The sequence below is a fragment of the Lactuca virosa genome, chromosome 5, assembly GCF_052849685.1.
Source record: "Lactuca virosa cultivar CGN04683 chromosome 5, Lactuca_virosa_CGN04683_v6, whole genome shotgun sequence".
Classification (NCBI taxonomy): domain Eukaryota; kingdom Viridiplantae; phylum Streptophyta; class Magnoliopsida; order Asterales; family Asteraceae; genus Lactuca; species Lactuca virosa.
Window position 1 is genome coordinate 439,414,858 of NC_136430.1, and position 14,838 is coordinate 439,429,695.

General features: G+C 34.7%; 1 protein-coding gene across 2 annotated transcripts; it reads left to right on the top strand.

The window, feature by feature from the left end:
- Positions 1 to 12,713: 12,713 nt before the first annotated feature.
- LOC145115906 (uncharacterized) lies at positions 12,714 to 14,194 on the top strand. Of its 2 annotated transcripts, none has more exons than XM_079052264.1 (3): positions 12,714 to 13,040; positions 13,125 to 13,328; positions 13,873 to 14,194. In XM_079052264.1, the coding sequence occupies exons 1-3, from the start codon at positions 13,017 to 13,019 to the stop codon at positions 13,918 to 13,920; spliced, it is 276 nt and encodes a 91-aa protein (XP_078908390.1). In that variant the 5' UTR covers positions 12,714 to 13,016; the 3' UTR covers positions 13,921 to 14,194. The 2 variants fall into 2 exon arrangements, with proteins under 2 accessions (XP_078908390.1, XP_078908389.1); XM_079052263.1 differs by having other exon boundaries at positions 12,727 to 13,040; positions 13,868 to 14,194.
- The last annotated feature ends 644 nt before the right edge of the window (positions 14,195 to 14,838 follow it).

Consider the following 14,838-nt stretch of genomic DNA (forward strand, 5'->3'; position numbering starts at 1 on the left):
ATCCAGAATTCGCACTTCGAAAATTTCGCGTATAGCTTTTCTACCCTTAATGTTTCCAACACCTGCCTTTAAGTGCTGTTTATGTTCATTCTCACTCCGCGAATAGACAAGTATATCGTCGATGAACACAATCACAAACTTGTCTAAGAAAAGGCGGCACACCCGATTCATCAGGTCCATGAATACTGCCGGTGCGTTGGTTAGACCAAAGGGCATTACTACAAACTCGTAGTGTCCATAGCGAGTTCGGAATGTTGTTTTGGGCACATCGTCTTCATGAACTCGCAACTGATGGTACCCTAATCTTAGATCTATCTTTGAGAAATAACTGGCTCCCTGAAGTTGGTCAAAGAGATCGTCGATTCTGGGTAAGGGATATCGGTTCTTGATGGTAAGCTTATTCAGCTCTCGGTAGTCAATGCACATCCGAAAGGATCCATCTTTCTTTTTCACAAATAAGATCGGAGCTCCCCAGGGTGAGGAACTTGGCCTTATGAATCCTTTGTTGATCAGCTCATTGAGCTGACTGGATAATTCTTGCATTTCCGTTGGCGCTAAACGGTAAGGAGACTTAGCTACAGGAGTAGCTCCGGGGATCAAGTCGATACGAAACTCGACTTGGCGTTCGGGAGGGATTCCTAGGAGATCTTCGGGGAAAACGTCAGGAAAGTTACAGACTTCGGGGATGCTCTCGAGGTCTCTAACTTTTTGCGTTTTGTCGACAACATGAGCTAGGAACGCATGGCACTCCTTTCGCAGATACTTCCGAGCTTTGATGCATGAAATGATGCGGAGGTTCGAGCTAGGCTTATCTCCGTAAATCATGAGAGCTTCGCCAGAGGGAAGATTGAGACAGATAGCCTTCTCGAAGCAAAGAATATCAGCATGATTGGGACTCAATCAATCCATGCCGATAATGACATCGAAGCTCTTGATGGACACATGCATAAGGTCGATGGGAAACAAATAATTGTCTAGAGTAAGAGTACAGCCTATGAACATATCGTTAGTGCTCTCCTTCTTTCCGTTAGCCATCTCGACGGTAGATGTTTCAGTTAGAGGTTGGGATTTACATTTGATTAGTTGTTTGAATGTATGACTAACAAAACTCCTCTCCGCACCAGAATCGAAGAGAATGCATGCATAAGAGTTGTCAAGGAGGAACGCACCCGTAACAACGGTAGGATCAGCAACTGCTTCCTCCTGGCCCATCACCAGAACTCTTCCTGTATTGCCACCAGTTGTTGCCTTGGGGCAGTTTCTCCTGAAGTGCCCAGTCTCTCCACATCCATAACAAGTTTGACCAGCGCCCGCTCCCGGTGCCTGGTTGGTTGGTTGAGCCGGTGTCTTGCAGTATCGAACTGCGTGTCCCTTCCTTCCACAGTTGTTGCAACTCAGCTCACGGCAGGGTCCGTGATGATGGAAGTTACACTTGTTGCACAGAGGTAGTTTTCCAGCATAACCACCGGTAGGGGATTGGGTGGTTGGAACAGCAGTGGGAGCAGTAGCAGGAGCGGTAATAGCATGAACTGCCACTATTTGTTGTTTCTTGGAGGGCTCCTGCGAAGACTGTCCCTTTCGTTTGTTACCAAACTTCTTCTTCTTCCCACCGCTTTCCTTTTGTGGTTCAGAGACAGCTGCCACTTCATCCAGATCGATTCCATGATCGATCAGAGTCTGTGCCAGATCCTTGGCGCTTTCAAATGTGGTCGGCCTCACAGCCAAGACATTTCCTTTTGTTGGTTGTGTCAGTCCCCAAATGTACCTCTCGATTTTCTTGCTCCTCGAGGTGACCATTCCTGGACAGAGGAGAGCCAGATCACAAAATCTCGCGGTGTAGGCAGCGATGTCGGAACCCTTCATCTTCAAGTTCCAGAGTTCGTGCTCCAACTTTTGCACTTCGCCCCTTGGGCAGTACTCCGTGAGCATGAGCTCCTTCAGTCTCTCCCAACCCATGGCATTAGCCACCGGCAGGGTTAGGGTTTTGACTCGACCATTCCACCAGGTCAAGGCTCTGTCGGTGAAGGTGCAGGCGGCAAACTTCACCTTGTTTGCTTCAGAACAAACGCAAATTTCGAAGATGGATTCGATTTTCTCGAACCATCGAGTCAGGGCGATGACACCTCCATTTTCGTCGAAGGACTTGGGTTTCGCAGTCATGAAGTCCTTGTAGGAACACTCTTTTTGATGTCCCTGACTTCCATCTTGTCTCTGGGGGTCGGTTCCACCTCCAGTCCCACCAGCGTTCACTTGTGCCATTGCTGCAGTCACGGCGGCTGTAACTGCTGCCTGGAACATGACAGGGTCGAACTGAGGGGGTGGTGGTGGTGGTGGAGTGTCGTCGTTCCTTCTGATGGGTCTTGGTCGAGGAGGCATCTTCTTCTAGAAACAATCAGGAAGAAGAGGATGGTAAGTCCTCAAGATATATGAAACAAAATATATCTCATCCTGATAAACAAGTGTTCTACCAAGCGATAAGCAAGAAAGGTTACTAATACAAGTAAGTTATCGCTTAAGGAAGGAGAGGTAGCAACACTTAGAGTGAATCTGTATACTGAGTTTGGTTCTAGCGAAAATACTCCTATAGTATTTTATGTGAGATAATTTTGGTAAGTTTTAGGCCTGCTGTAGCACCACAGTCACTCCCAAACACATGTTGGTCATGTCTCGACTGAATATAGTTGATCAGGCTATATTCACCCTAGACATGATTACATAACTGCCCAGGTTTAACCGCAGTGTTCCAGCATCCAAATACTTTTGTTCTGTTCTACTAACGACACGAATTTTGTTATGTATGCATGCTCGTATACTTTTATAAAAATACTTTATATTTTGAAAGTATACTTTTAGCGTAGAGCACTTAGGCCCCTTAGTGTTTATAGTTGTGTATACCACATAAGGTTCGGTATACTAGTTCGCTATAAACAAGGGCTCTGATACCAATCTGTCACACTCCGAAACCGATGGCGGAAACGTTTCGGGGCGGAGGACGTCATGTGTAGCATCACAACCAATGAATAATAGCAATCATAGCAACACAACCAGTACAGTGCATACTAAAATAAAAATGTTTACATCAGTTTGAAACGTTGTTTGAATTACATTCAATAGCTTTGTATAGTATAAACTTAAAACTCTTATTGCTCCCGTTCCTCGAAAATCCAGCAAGTACCTGTCTACTGATTTCCTGAGAATACAAGCAGTTTAAAAGAGTATCAGCATAAAGCTGGTGAGTTCATAAGCGGTGGTTTGTAGTGAAAATCGTTGATGAGTTCGGAAAATATTTGTATAGTTTCAAGAAAATCCGATATTTTCCTTAGTGAAAATGTAGTGTTATCAGTTCTGTAATAAACCATGAATATCTGTATGTTTCCAAGAAAATCCGATATTTTCTTTAGTGAAAAGGTAGCGTTTTCGATTTCGTATAAAACCATGAATGTTCGTTACTGAAAACTGTAGTGATATGCGAAAATACTACCTCACGTGACTAGCTAAAACTAATCATGAAGTGTAAGTATTTTGTATGTGAAACCATTGCCTAATCGGCTCTGTTTGAAAACCCTGGCTTTAGCCAGTATATGTAGTGTGTATCAGTTCTATTTAGCAAAAATAGAACTGTTGAAGAGTGTTAAGTTGTAAACTAAAGGTGATTTATACATATTGTGAGTCGTATAACCATGCTTGATATGACTAGAGACCTTTCCAACGTTCTTCATGCGTCGAGTTAAATGACATTTGTACATCTCAGGCGTGCCCGCCTAACTGTAGCTAGCAGTCCAGATGTGGGATTGTCAGTCCCGAATAGATCTATTCACAAATCTCACGCTCTCCCTCCAGGAGACTCTGGTTATACTATGGTAGGATTTATCCCTGTACACCTAAGGGTATAGTAGTGAAGTAGCGCCTCAGAGTATCGTACAATCTAGTTTACATGTAGTGTAGTAGCGTTCTATCGTAGTGAAAATCCGTATGTATACCGTATATAATGATAATTACAGTTATGAAAAACCATGATAAAGTGGTGATGTAACTGTAAACTACTTCTGTCTTAGTGCATATGTTTAGTAGTGAAAGTTTCTGTACTCATTATGTTTAGAAAATCCCAAACTATACCGATTATAGTTTGCATGTATAGTGAATAGCGTGTCCGGAAAACTATGCAAATTTTTGTGAAAACGTCCCTTATGCTCAACACAGTACAAAAGGGTTAAAGTATGAGATTTGCATAAGTTTTGAAAACATTTATGTTTAGCTTGTATTCCCCCTCTGAAAACATTGAAAATATGGAAAAATGTAGGGGTACGAACTCACAGTTGTTGCGTGAAATCGTTGACTGAAATGAAGATCCTTGAGTTGTTGCACGTGACACCTAACGAAATCCGGGACTTGATCGAATCAAAGAGGGTGAGTTTTCAGCCAAAAGCACCACCAAAAGGTGTTTACGGTCGTAAACTGGGGTTTATGGTCGTAAGCTGGAGTTTACGGTTTCTGAAGACTCGGTGAGTTTACGGTTCTTGAAGGCTTGGACCATAAACTCAAGAACAGAGTTTACGGTTCTTGAAGGCTTGGACCGTAAACTCAAGAACAGAGTTTACGGTTTCTGAAGGCTGGCCGTAAACTCAAGAACACTAGAGCTGGATGCTGATTTCGAAGAGATGAGTGCCCTGAGACGTTCCAAAGCGACCCAAACGTGGTTTTCTCGATGATTTCCGAAATTTGAAGGCGTTTTGAGTGTTTACGGTTAAGGTTCTTAGAGAGAGAATGAGAGAGTTTTTGGCCAAAAATGTTCTAATGAAGGTGGAGGTATCATATTTATAGGGGTGAGGTGGTCGGTGATGGGGGGGTCCACTCGTTACTGACCGTAAACGAGTTTACGGTCGTAACCTCACTTAGACCGGGAATGTTTGATTTTTCGAGATATTCGGGTTTCCGCACGATTTTGGTTCTGACTCGTAAATAATTTAATTAAATATAACTAGATTATTTTCTAAACCAAAAAGTTTGACGGAAAAGTTAACGAATTCGAAATTTTATTAACGGAAATCGCGAAACGGAAACGGGAAAAGTTTCGGGTTGTCACACGCTTACCGTACTTTAAGTATAACTTATGTTTAAGTTCATTATCGTTATTATGAACCTATAAACAAGATTTATCAGCGATTCCAAGATGTTATACTGATTAATCTACTTACGGAAGAGGTGTCTAGAATGGTTACGTTGGCTTGGTTGTTGGATTTCAGAAAATCTATACGTTGAAATGATCCTGCCTCCTAATTGTCCTGCCTGGATGATCCTTACTTGATAGATCTTGAAGTAGACTTTGAATTAATGATGATTCTAGACTAATAATTAGTCTCAATTAATATTAGACTAAGATTTAGTGATAATGATACTAGGTTACGTCAAAGGAAAAGACAGGTTCTAGAAGCGAAGCGTTGTCCGAATTTCGAACTGTCACTTTAACAAGTGAGTGCATAGTTACTTTCATATTACACATAGATATGAAGTATTTACTATGAATACATGCTATATGTGCTTATTATCTGTGTTCCTGATATCTATGCTATATGAACAATTTATACATGTTTTACTTGATTCAAACTGTATATGTATTTTTATACCTATAAATATATTGGGTAAACATGGGTAGATGAAAGATGATGTAGATGATGAAAGATGAAAGATGATATAGATTATGAGAGATGAAAGATGAAATAGATGATGAGAGGCGTTGACTTTCAATATGATGTCATCTAGTAGAGTATAGATGACAACCATAGACTATTTTAGACAGTCCAGTGGAACGCTATCATGCTCGCAACATGTCTATTTATTTCCCAATCAAGGATCATGGAAGGTTGAACTCCTTATTGGGAATTGAAGCCACTCACAATTTAGGGGGAATAACCTTGTTACAACATAAATATGCTTCTGATCTCCTTCGTCGTGTCCACACGGAGAATTGTAAGAGCGCTTCAACTCCTATGTTAGTCACAAATAAACTTGCTCGTGATTATGGAAAAAATCTCAGTGATGATGATGCCTTCAGATACAAAAACATGGTTGGTGGTTTACAATATGTTACACTAATACGACCATATATCTCCTTTGTAGTCAACAAGGTTTGCCAATATCTTTCAAGACCCACTGATATCCATTAGGAAGCAGCCAAATGCATTTTGAGATATACTAAGGCACGATAACTACATGGATTCACATCAGAAAATTCAACTCTAGATTGTTAAATATATTCACAGATGCAGAGTGGGCAGGATGTTTGGATAATCGCAAATCTACTGGTGGGTTTGCAGTGTTTCTAGAACCAAATCCAATTTCATGGAGTTCACGTAATCAACTTTGTGTCTCAATCAAGCACAAAGGTTGGATATAAAGCTTTGGCTAATGGTACATATGCAACTATATGGATACGATCTATTCTCAAGGAGTTAGGAGTGTGTTAGCCTTGACCGTCGGTATTATGGTGTGATAACTTGGGAGCCACTTAGTTACAACTAATATGATATTTCATGCTCGAACTAAACACATAGACATAGATTTTCATTTCGTTAGAGAATGGGTAGCTATGGTGCTTTTGATGTTCGATTTATATCTTCTAATGATCAGGTAGCAGACGAGTTTACTAAGCCAGCAACTCGCAACATGTTTGACCGTCTGATATACAATCTAAACCTTGTTGCAGTTAAGATTGAGGGGAAATTTAAACCGAAGATTAGAAGATAACATAAAATAGTTTGTATTATGTGTTTGTTGTAGAGATAGTACCATTTGAATGTAACCTTATCATGTAATGATTGTGTGTGTGTGTGTATGTGTCTATATATATATATATATATATATATATATATATATATATATATATATATATATATATATATATAGGTTTTGTGTTGGAAATACTACGCTTAACTGATTTCCACTGGTTCGACATCGTGACCGACACTAATATAAGGTTAAAGAGATTTCTCAGCCACTACACTCTCTCATCGACATATCCACACACTTATAGGTATTTGGTCTTGACTAATGCCTTGTCTTTCCGCGCAAATGACATAAAAGTCCTTAAGTTTTCACAAAAATATCGTTTTTACCCTTGGACGTGTTTTAGGTCCAATAAAGTCGAATGCTTTGTCTAATTTGTTCATTTATACCATTTTAGCTAGTTTCTAGGTAACCTACCGGTAACCTAATGTCAGTAAAACCCTTGAGTTTTCAAAAATGTTTGGATTTACCCCTAAGTTTTAAAAAATGTTCGGATTTACCCTTACTTTGATTGTTGTTTTGATTAATATTATTATTATTATTATTATTATTATTATTATTATAAATTTTTAATACATTTTTAAATGTATAAAAATATTTTATACATACATTTTTAAATGTATAAAAATATTTTATACATACGTTTGAAAGCCTATGTATTCATTTAAAAACGTATTTATATGTTAAAAAATGTATTTATTTGTATATAGTAGGTATAATTATATATTTATTTCATATAAAAATATATTGTATACATATAAATATAAAAATACATATTTATAAGGTTTATATTGTATAAAAGATATAATCATATGTATTTGTACATATTACTAAGTATAAATCTGTATTTATTTCATATTTATATGCATACGATAGTTTTTATACAAAATAAATACATATTTTTATCTATTAAATACAAATAAAAATATTTTTAAATGTATAAATATGTTTTTAAATGTGTAAATATATTTTTATTTGTATTTAATAGGTATATTTTTTGTATTTAATTGTATTTAATATATATAAATATATATTTATTTTGTATAAAAACTACTGTATACATATAAATATGAAGCAAATACATATTTATACTTAGTAAGCAAACACCAAAAACCTTTTTTTTTGTTTTGGTTGACGAATCACCAAAAAAATTAAAAAAAAATGTTTCGTTTATATGTATTTTGCCATATAATTATGTATATATATATATATATATATATATATATATATATATATATATATATATATATATATATATATATATATAGGGCTAGGTTATAATGTGGATGGACAATTATTGTGTGGACGTGTGGACAGTGCGATTCTATGAGAATTACTAAGAGAATACATTGTTTAGTAATGCGAATACGTTCAATCTTTCAAAAATATCGTAATTTACATTCATTCTGACTAATTCTTATTCATTTTTGTTCTCACAAATCGTTTTTCACTCATTATCATTCTGACAGAATACGACTCAATAAACATTCCGACAACATTCTGACAGAATGAGAATAATAATAAAAAGTCTATAATAACTTTATAGACGATTTAATTAGTGAGAATGTGTGATAATAACAATAGTTATGTAAGATTGAACGTATTCATATTATTAAACAACATATTTTATTTGTCATTCTCACAGAATAGCACTGTCCACACGTCCACACAATAGATGTTCATCCACATTTGAACCTAGCTCTCTCTCTCTCTCTCTCTCTCTCTATATATATATATATATATATATATATATATATATATATATATATGAAATAAATAAATATTTATAATTAGTAATATGTACAAATACATATAATTATATCTTTTATACAATATAAATCTTATAAATAGATATTTTTATATGTATATGTATACAATATATTTTTATACAAAATAAATATATATTTATACCTACTAAATACAAATAAATATATTTTTAATATATAAATACGTTTTTAAAGGCGTACATTGGCTTTCAGATGTATATAATTACTAAATAGAAGTAAATATATTTTTAAATCTATAAAAATATTTTTATACATTTAAAAACGTATTAAACATATATAATAATAAGAATAATATATATATATATATATATATATATATATATATATATATATATATATTGTAAAATATTGATTTTTCATTGTGAATAATATAGTTGAATACATATCGATGGAAGGCAAACGGACAACAAGCTGCGCCGCTAGCCCTTTCTGGATAGCAAAACTAATTCTTTTGAAAACAACATCTATGGATCTAGGAGATATGACATTAGAATGCATGGCCCGTTGGACTCTGTTGATGAGCTCCACCGCCTTTGGTGCGAGAAACCAAATGTATCAAATGCAAAAAGGTACAAACACATGTTGATTTTCTATACATGCATTATCGTGCTTTTGCACTTTGCACGTAACGACTTTCAAAGAGACATGCCCTGCTGTGAAACCCCCGCTCCTCAAACCGACGAGAGGAGAGACCCCAGTAAGACCCACACACGCATGCTTTCTTCCTACCCATCCAAAGACCAAAATGTCAGTCGGTGTAAGTGTGGATCTTCCATCCTTTGGGTCCGTCAAAAAGTTCACTGGCGCTTCTTTCTTCTCAGAATTACCAACACGCCGACAAGCATCAAAGAGAACATCCCTAACCACATCATGTCTGTACTTGAAACTAGGAAGTTCTCTACAATGAACCGCATGTTCCCCAAAGGTGTCCAAATATGTCTTGCGGCAAACTGGACATATCTCATCAATTGGGATAATATCCCCAAAGGTGTGCGAACATTTTTTAAAACTTAAGAGTAAATCCGAATATTTTTTAAACTCAAGGGCTTTACTGACATTAGGTAATCGGTAGGTTACCTGGAAACCGGCTAAAAGAGTATAAATGAACAAATTAAACAAAACATTCATCTTTACTGGACCTAAAAGACGTCTACGGGTAAAACCGATATTTTTGTGAAAACTTAAAGGCATTTATGTCATTTGTTCACTTCACTATCAATTGTTGCGTTGGAACACTCACTTGATGCCCTTCAATGCCCTCGACATTCATACTTATAATCAACGAAAAAATTATTGTTAAATAAAAAATGGAAGTAATTATGCAGATTTAACTTTGATATCCTCATTTTTTACTAGAGCCGGAATCTACGTATATCTTACATTTTCTATGATCCTTTTCCCTTTCTCGAAGACTTCATAGATTTGTTTGGATGAACGTTTTTGTCCCTCCTATCGTCGTTAACACCATTTTCATTTCTTTTTCACTTCCTCACCGTCAAACATCATGACGGAACAACCATCGATAGTATGGCATCTTTAATTTAATATTCTATTACCATGAATTTCATAAGAATTTACAATATTTACATTTAAAACCACCATACCATATTTTAGATTCATCCATTTTATACGATTTGTATAAAATGTCTTTCATATTAAATGGGCTAAAGTTATTTTTCGGAACACATATACCAGCTTATTTACAAGGAAATATCAAACAAACACTGAAGCTAAAAAAATATGTTTTGTCTTAACTGATTTATCAAAAGACTGGGTAAAAATTTATGATAAAGAGTGATGAAGCAGAAAATGAAGAAAAAGCCTGTGGATGATGTTGTGGTCTATGTTTTTGCTTGGAATTTAATTTATTGATTTGTCACCTTCGCTTACATAAATGCTCCCCCACCTTTTTCAGTTTCCCCATCCTATCACACTAATTAAAAAGATTTAATTTATTGACATCTTCAAGTACAAGGTTATTTTTTCACTCAAACAACCATTCTCATAAATTTACAAGTGTCCTTGCTTTTACTACAAAGTAGTAACAGAAACAATTTAAAAATCAGTAAAGACTAATGTTTAAAATATTTAGATAAAAATTTGGCTGTTCAAAAAAAAAAATTTAGATAAAATAATAGCGTTTGATTATATCTATAATTTTTGAAAATATAAAAATATTTTGCTGAATCATAGAAATGAAAGTTGTGAACTACTTATATACAAATTGGTTGATTTGTACTATATGGCATCTTTAACAAGCAAAAATTTAACTGAAAAAATGAATTAGATAAGGTTAAAGTTATCTTTGGTCTGCTAGTTTATTTTTTAAATTTATTGTCATGTATTTTTTTTTTTTTAATAGCTTATAAGATAAAAAAATTTTAGACAATTTATTGATAAACTCGTAAAGTTTCTTTGTAAGTTTTAAAATACACTCTTACTCGTAATAACTTATACTAATGTTATAACATTTAAAACAACATTTTCCTTTTGAACAACATCAATATTTTATAAAACTCAAAAAATGGCTAGCTAGGAGCTAACAAAAATACAAAGTTAAGGCAACATTGGATTAAACAACCACATTAGTGCTAGCCTTAGGATTCCTACAAAAAAAGAACGAAAAAAAAACTTAATATTGTCAAAAATAAATTGTTTCCATTTACCCAAATCATCATCATAACCACCGATTGCAAAATCAAACTATCTCGGCTAGTACCTGGGGACGCATCAATCCAAACAAGCAAACTTGAAATCTCAAAAATAATAGGAATCGACAAGTTTAACCACATTTCGACCCTTCTCCATACTTGCTGGACCAAAAGACAATTACGAAATAAGTGCGCGACATCTTTCGGGTAATCATTTTCATCAAAACCCGCCACAAAAAGATGTTGGCCTTGATAGGAACATGAATATTCCATCTCGTAGTAACACTTCCCATTGGAAGTCTCGAAGCATCAATATGACTCCTGACAGATTTGACGAAAAACATACCAGAAGAATCTAAGTCCCAGTTCCATTTATCTGAAACTGGGGGTCAACACAACCGGATTCAGAATATCTATAAGATTATCAAATTGCATAGTTTTCATACCACCTCTAATACAACTACGCCATAAGAAATTCCATCATGTAGAAAACCAAAAATCACAAACTAGGCCGCCTTGTTTTAGGAAGAGAGCATACAACCTGTGATATTATATAACATATTGAATAACTTGTTCTTACTAATCAGTTTTGATATTATGAAAGTATTATGTTATTTAGATGATATTATTATAATAATAAAAATATTTTTGATATTATGTTACATTTATCATAAAACGTATCAACTGATTGTTATCAAACTTTAATATTGTATCAAATAGTAATTTATTAGTATGTTCATCAGCAGTTATATTGAGTGTGAGCTTATTCATCATGTACGACTCATACCGATCCAAAAAAAAAAACGGAGTCGAACTAATCCAAACTATTATAGTTTCAACTAATCCAAACTATTATAGTTTCAATCATTTTAAATTAGAGAAAAACAACTTAAGATTTCAAACGAGTCTGATATATTGTCATTTGTAGGTTATAAAATCACAAAATTTGATTATATTTTTATTTTATATCGAAAATAACGATTTGTTGAAAGAATCGCATTTAAAAGCTAACCAAATAGCCAATTTCAATATACTCCAACTCAAATTGATCAAAATTTATGTTTTTTTAATTTTTTAAACAATTTCAATAAACTCCTCAAATTTGATAAACTTTGTTTTTTTTTTATAATTTTTTTTGGTCCAAACTAATTTTTGTCTAGATGGGAATGTTTTTGACCTTTGGATTCTTACACCATGCCCCTATTTCACACACTCCCTGGATATCCATTCCCTGCATAAATAGCTTCTGCATCCTTATTAATGGTAGTTTACGTTTATACCCTTTACCAAAAATACACACCACACATCACACCTAAACCCAAATCCAGCCAAACATACACATTTCAATACACAAAGTACAAATCATCGAAGCATTATTTCTTGAATTTAACAATTCCATCTCTTTAACTCTTATTTCTCTTTGGGGTATAAAGGAAAAGACACCCCCCACTCCACTTTTCACCATAATAGAAACCATGGATGTAAGTTACTACACCTCACTCGCCTCCTTTACTTTCATTTCCAATTCCTCCATCAATCCACCATAACTTGTAGTTGATAGTTGATTGATGTTCCTTTACAGAAATTTCAACAATGGTGTTGTGTTTTGCAGGAATTCACGGGAAATCATATTCCGGCGTTTGGGAGCTGGGATTGCAACAATCATCTTCCTTTTACTCAATGTTTCGAATCAGCTCGACAAACTGGATACATCGGTTATGGCTATGGCTACCCTCAAGATCGCGATCTGTACGTCGCCGGAGATCTGTATGAGAACAATGTCGTCACTCCAGCCATGATTGTCGTTCCTCGACGTCGGGTAAAGCCTTATGCCTAATTGTATTTCACATTCTGTTGATTAAATTGATTCTGAATTGTGGTTTTTCCTTTTGTGGTGTTACAGAGGAAAGCGCCGGTGAAGCAAAAGAAGAAGGAACCGTGGGTGGTTTGTGATTACGATTATGTTTACGACTACAGCGAGAAAGAAGATCTTGCACCGGAGCAACCGAGGAAGGATGTCAATGTTAGTGGTAAAGTTCATCCAAAGGCTGTTGATGAGGACTTGTACAAGATCTCGCCGGAGCTCCTCCGTGCGCCGCCGAGGAGGGTATATTGTTTCTTCTTACTTTCCATTACTGTTCACGGGTTATCTGACACTTTTTGAATCTCCGCAATTCACGTAATTCACTTTTGTGCACTTTTTACATGACCTGTGGACCCCATAGTCAAACCATGCTTAAAGTCAACACTCTTCTTCTGTTCTTCACCAATAATCAATCAAATCTCATTGATATATAAATTTTTTGAGGATCAAAGATTTAAAGAAAATAGATGTTTATATATTACAAAGAAAATGTAATAATTATGGGTATTTTATATCTTTATTTTAGGGAGTTGGGTCAAAGATTAAAGAAATAGGAGTTTTTTGGTTTTAAAAACTTGATTTTGTCTTGTAATGCAGAAGAGCAATAACCAATAAGTCAAATCTCATTCACATTAAATTTCTTTAAAGAAAATATTCTTCAAAGATAAGTAATAGTTTTTATTGGTATTTTCTTTCTTGATCTTGGGAGGTGAATCCAAGATTAAAGTAATAAAATATAAGAATTTAACGTTTAATTAACTTGAGTTTGTTTTCTTATGCAGAACAGCAAGAGATGGGGGTTGTTTTCAATGTGTATGCAGCCAACTTGTGTTAAGTGAAATCTTTGAAGATGCAAATTTCAAAAATAGTAGAGATATATAAATATATATAGATATATAAGAGTATGTGTGAATGTGTCAAAGATGGTGACATGGCCCAAGGATATGAAGATTGGAAGATGTGAAGAAGAAGAAGAAGAAGAAGAAGAAGAAGAAGAAGAGAAGTATTCATGGTGTTCTTTTTGTTTTGGTGTAATCCATTTTTGTATTTCACTTGACAAAGTTTAATGAATTGAATTTTGGGCCATAATTTCTTAACCCTTTTCGATATTTAAATGTCATTTAACTTTTTGTAATACCAAACATACCAAAATAAGCAATTTTTGTTGTGGTTAGGATATTAATCAACATTTGTTCAAATATATGAAATTTTATCAAGGGGTTTTTGACATTTTTTCTTTCAAGAATCTTAAGTTCTTTCGTTCAAGAAACAAATTGATCCAATGTTGAAGATAGATCTTTTAAGTTAACGTGTCAATACAATTTTTTTTAAACAACAACTTGTACTTGTTATTTGAGTGTTTAGTCAGAGATCGATGGTAATAAAGTAAAAAAGATCTTTAAGTAGAAAAATTGGTGAAAAATATGAAAGTAATGAAGAAAATGGTAAAAAGAAAAGTAGACTTTTGGATGGTGGGGTATGGTTTGTTACTATAATTATGAAAGTTTCTGCATGCTCTAAACCAACCCAAAAAGAAACCCTCTATTTTGCATGCTCTGAAAATACCACCAGTCTTGCCTTTATTGAAAGTGACTTGAGTATGCCAATGTATGTTGGCTTGTACCATTTTATATGGATTAATCTTTAACAAATATTTTGAAATTATTATTGTCAATATAGTATGTGTTTGTAAATAGTGTTTGGATGTGTTGCAAATCATGTTTTATGTATTAAATTATTAATCTTCTTTTCT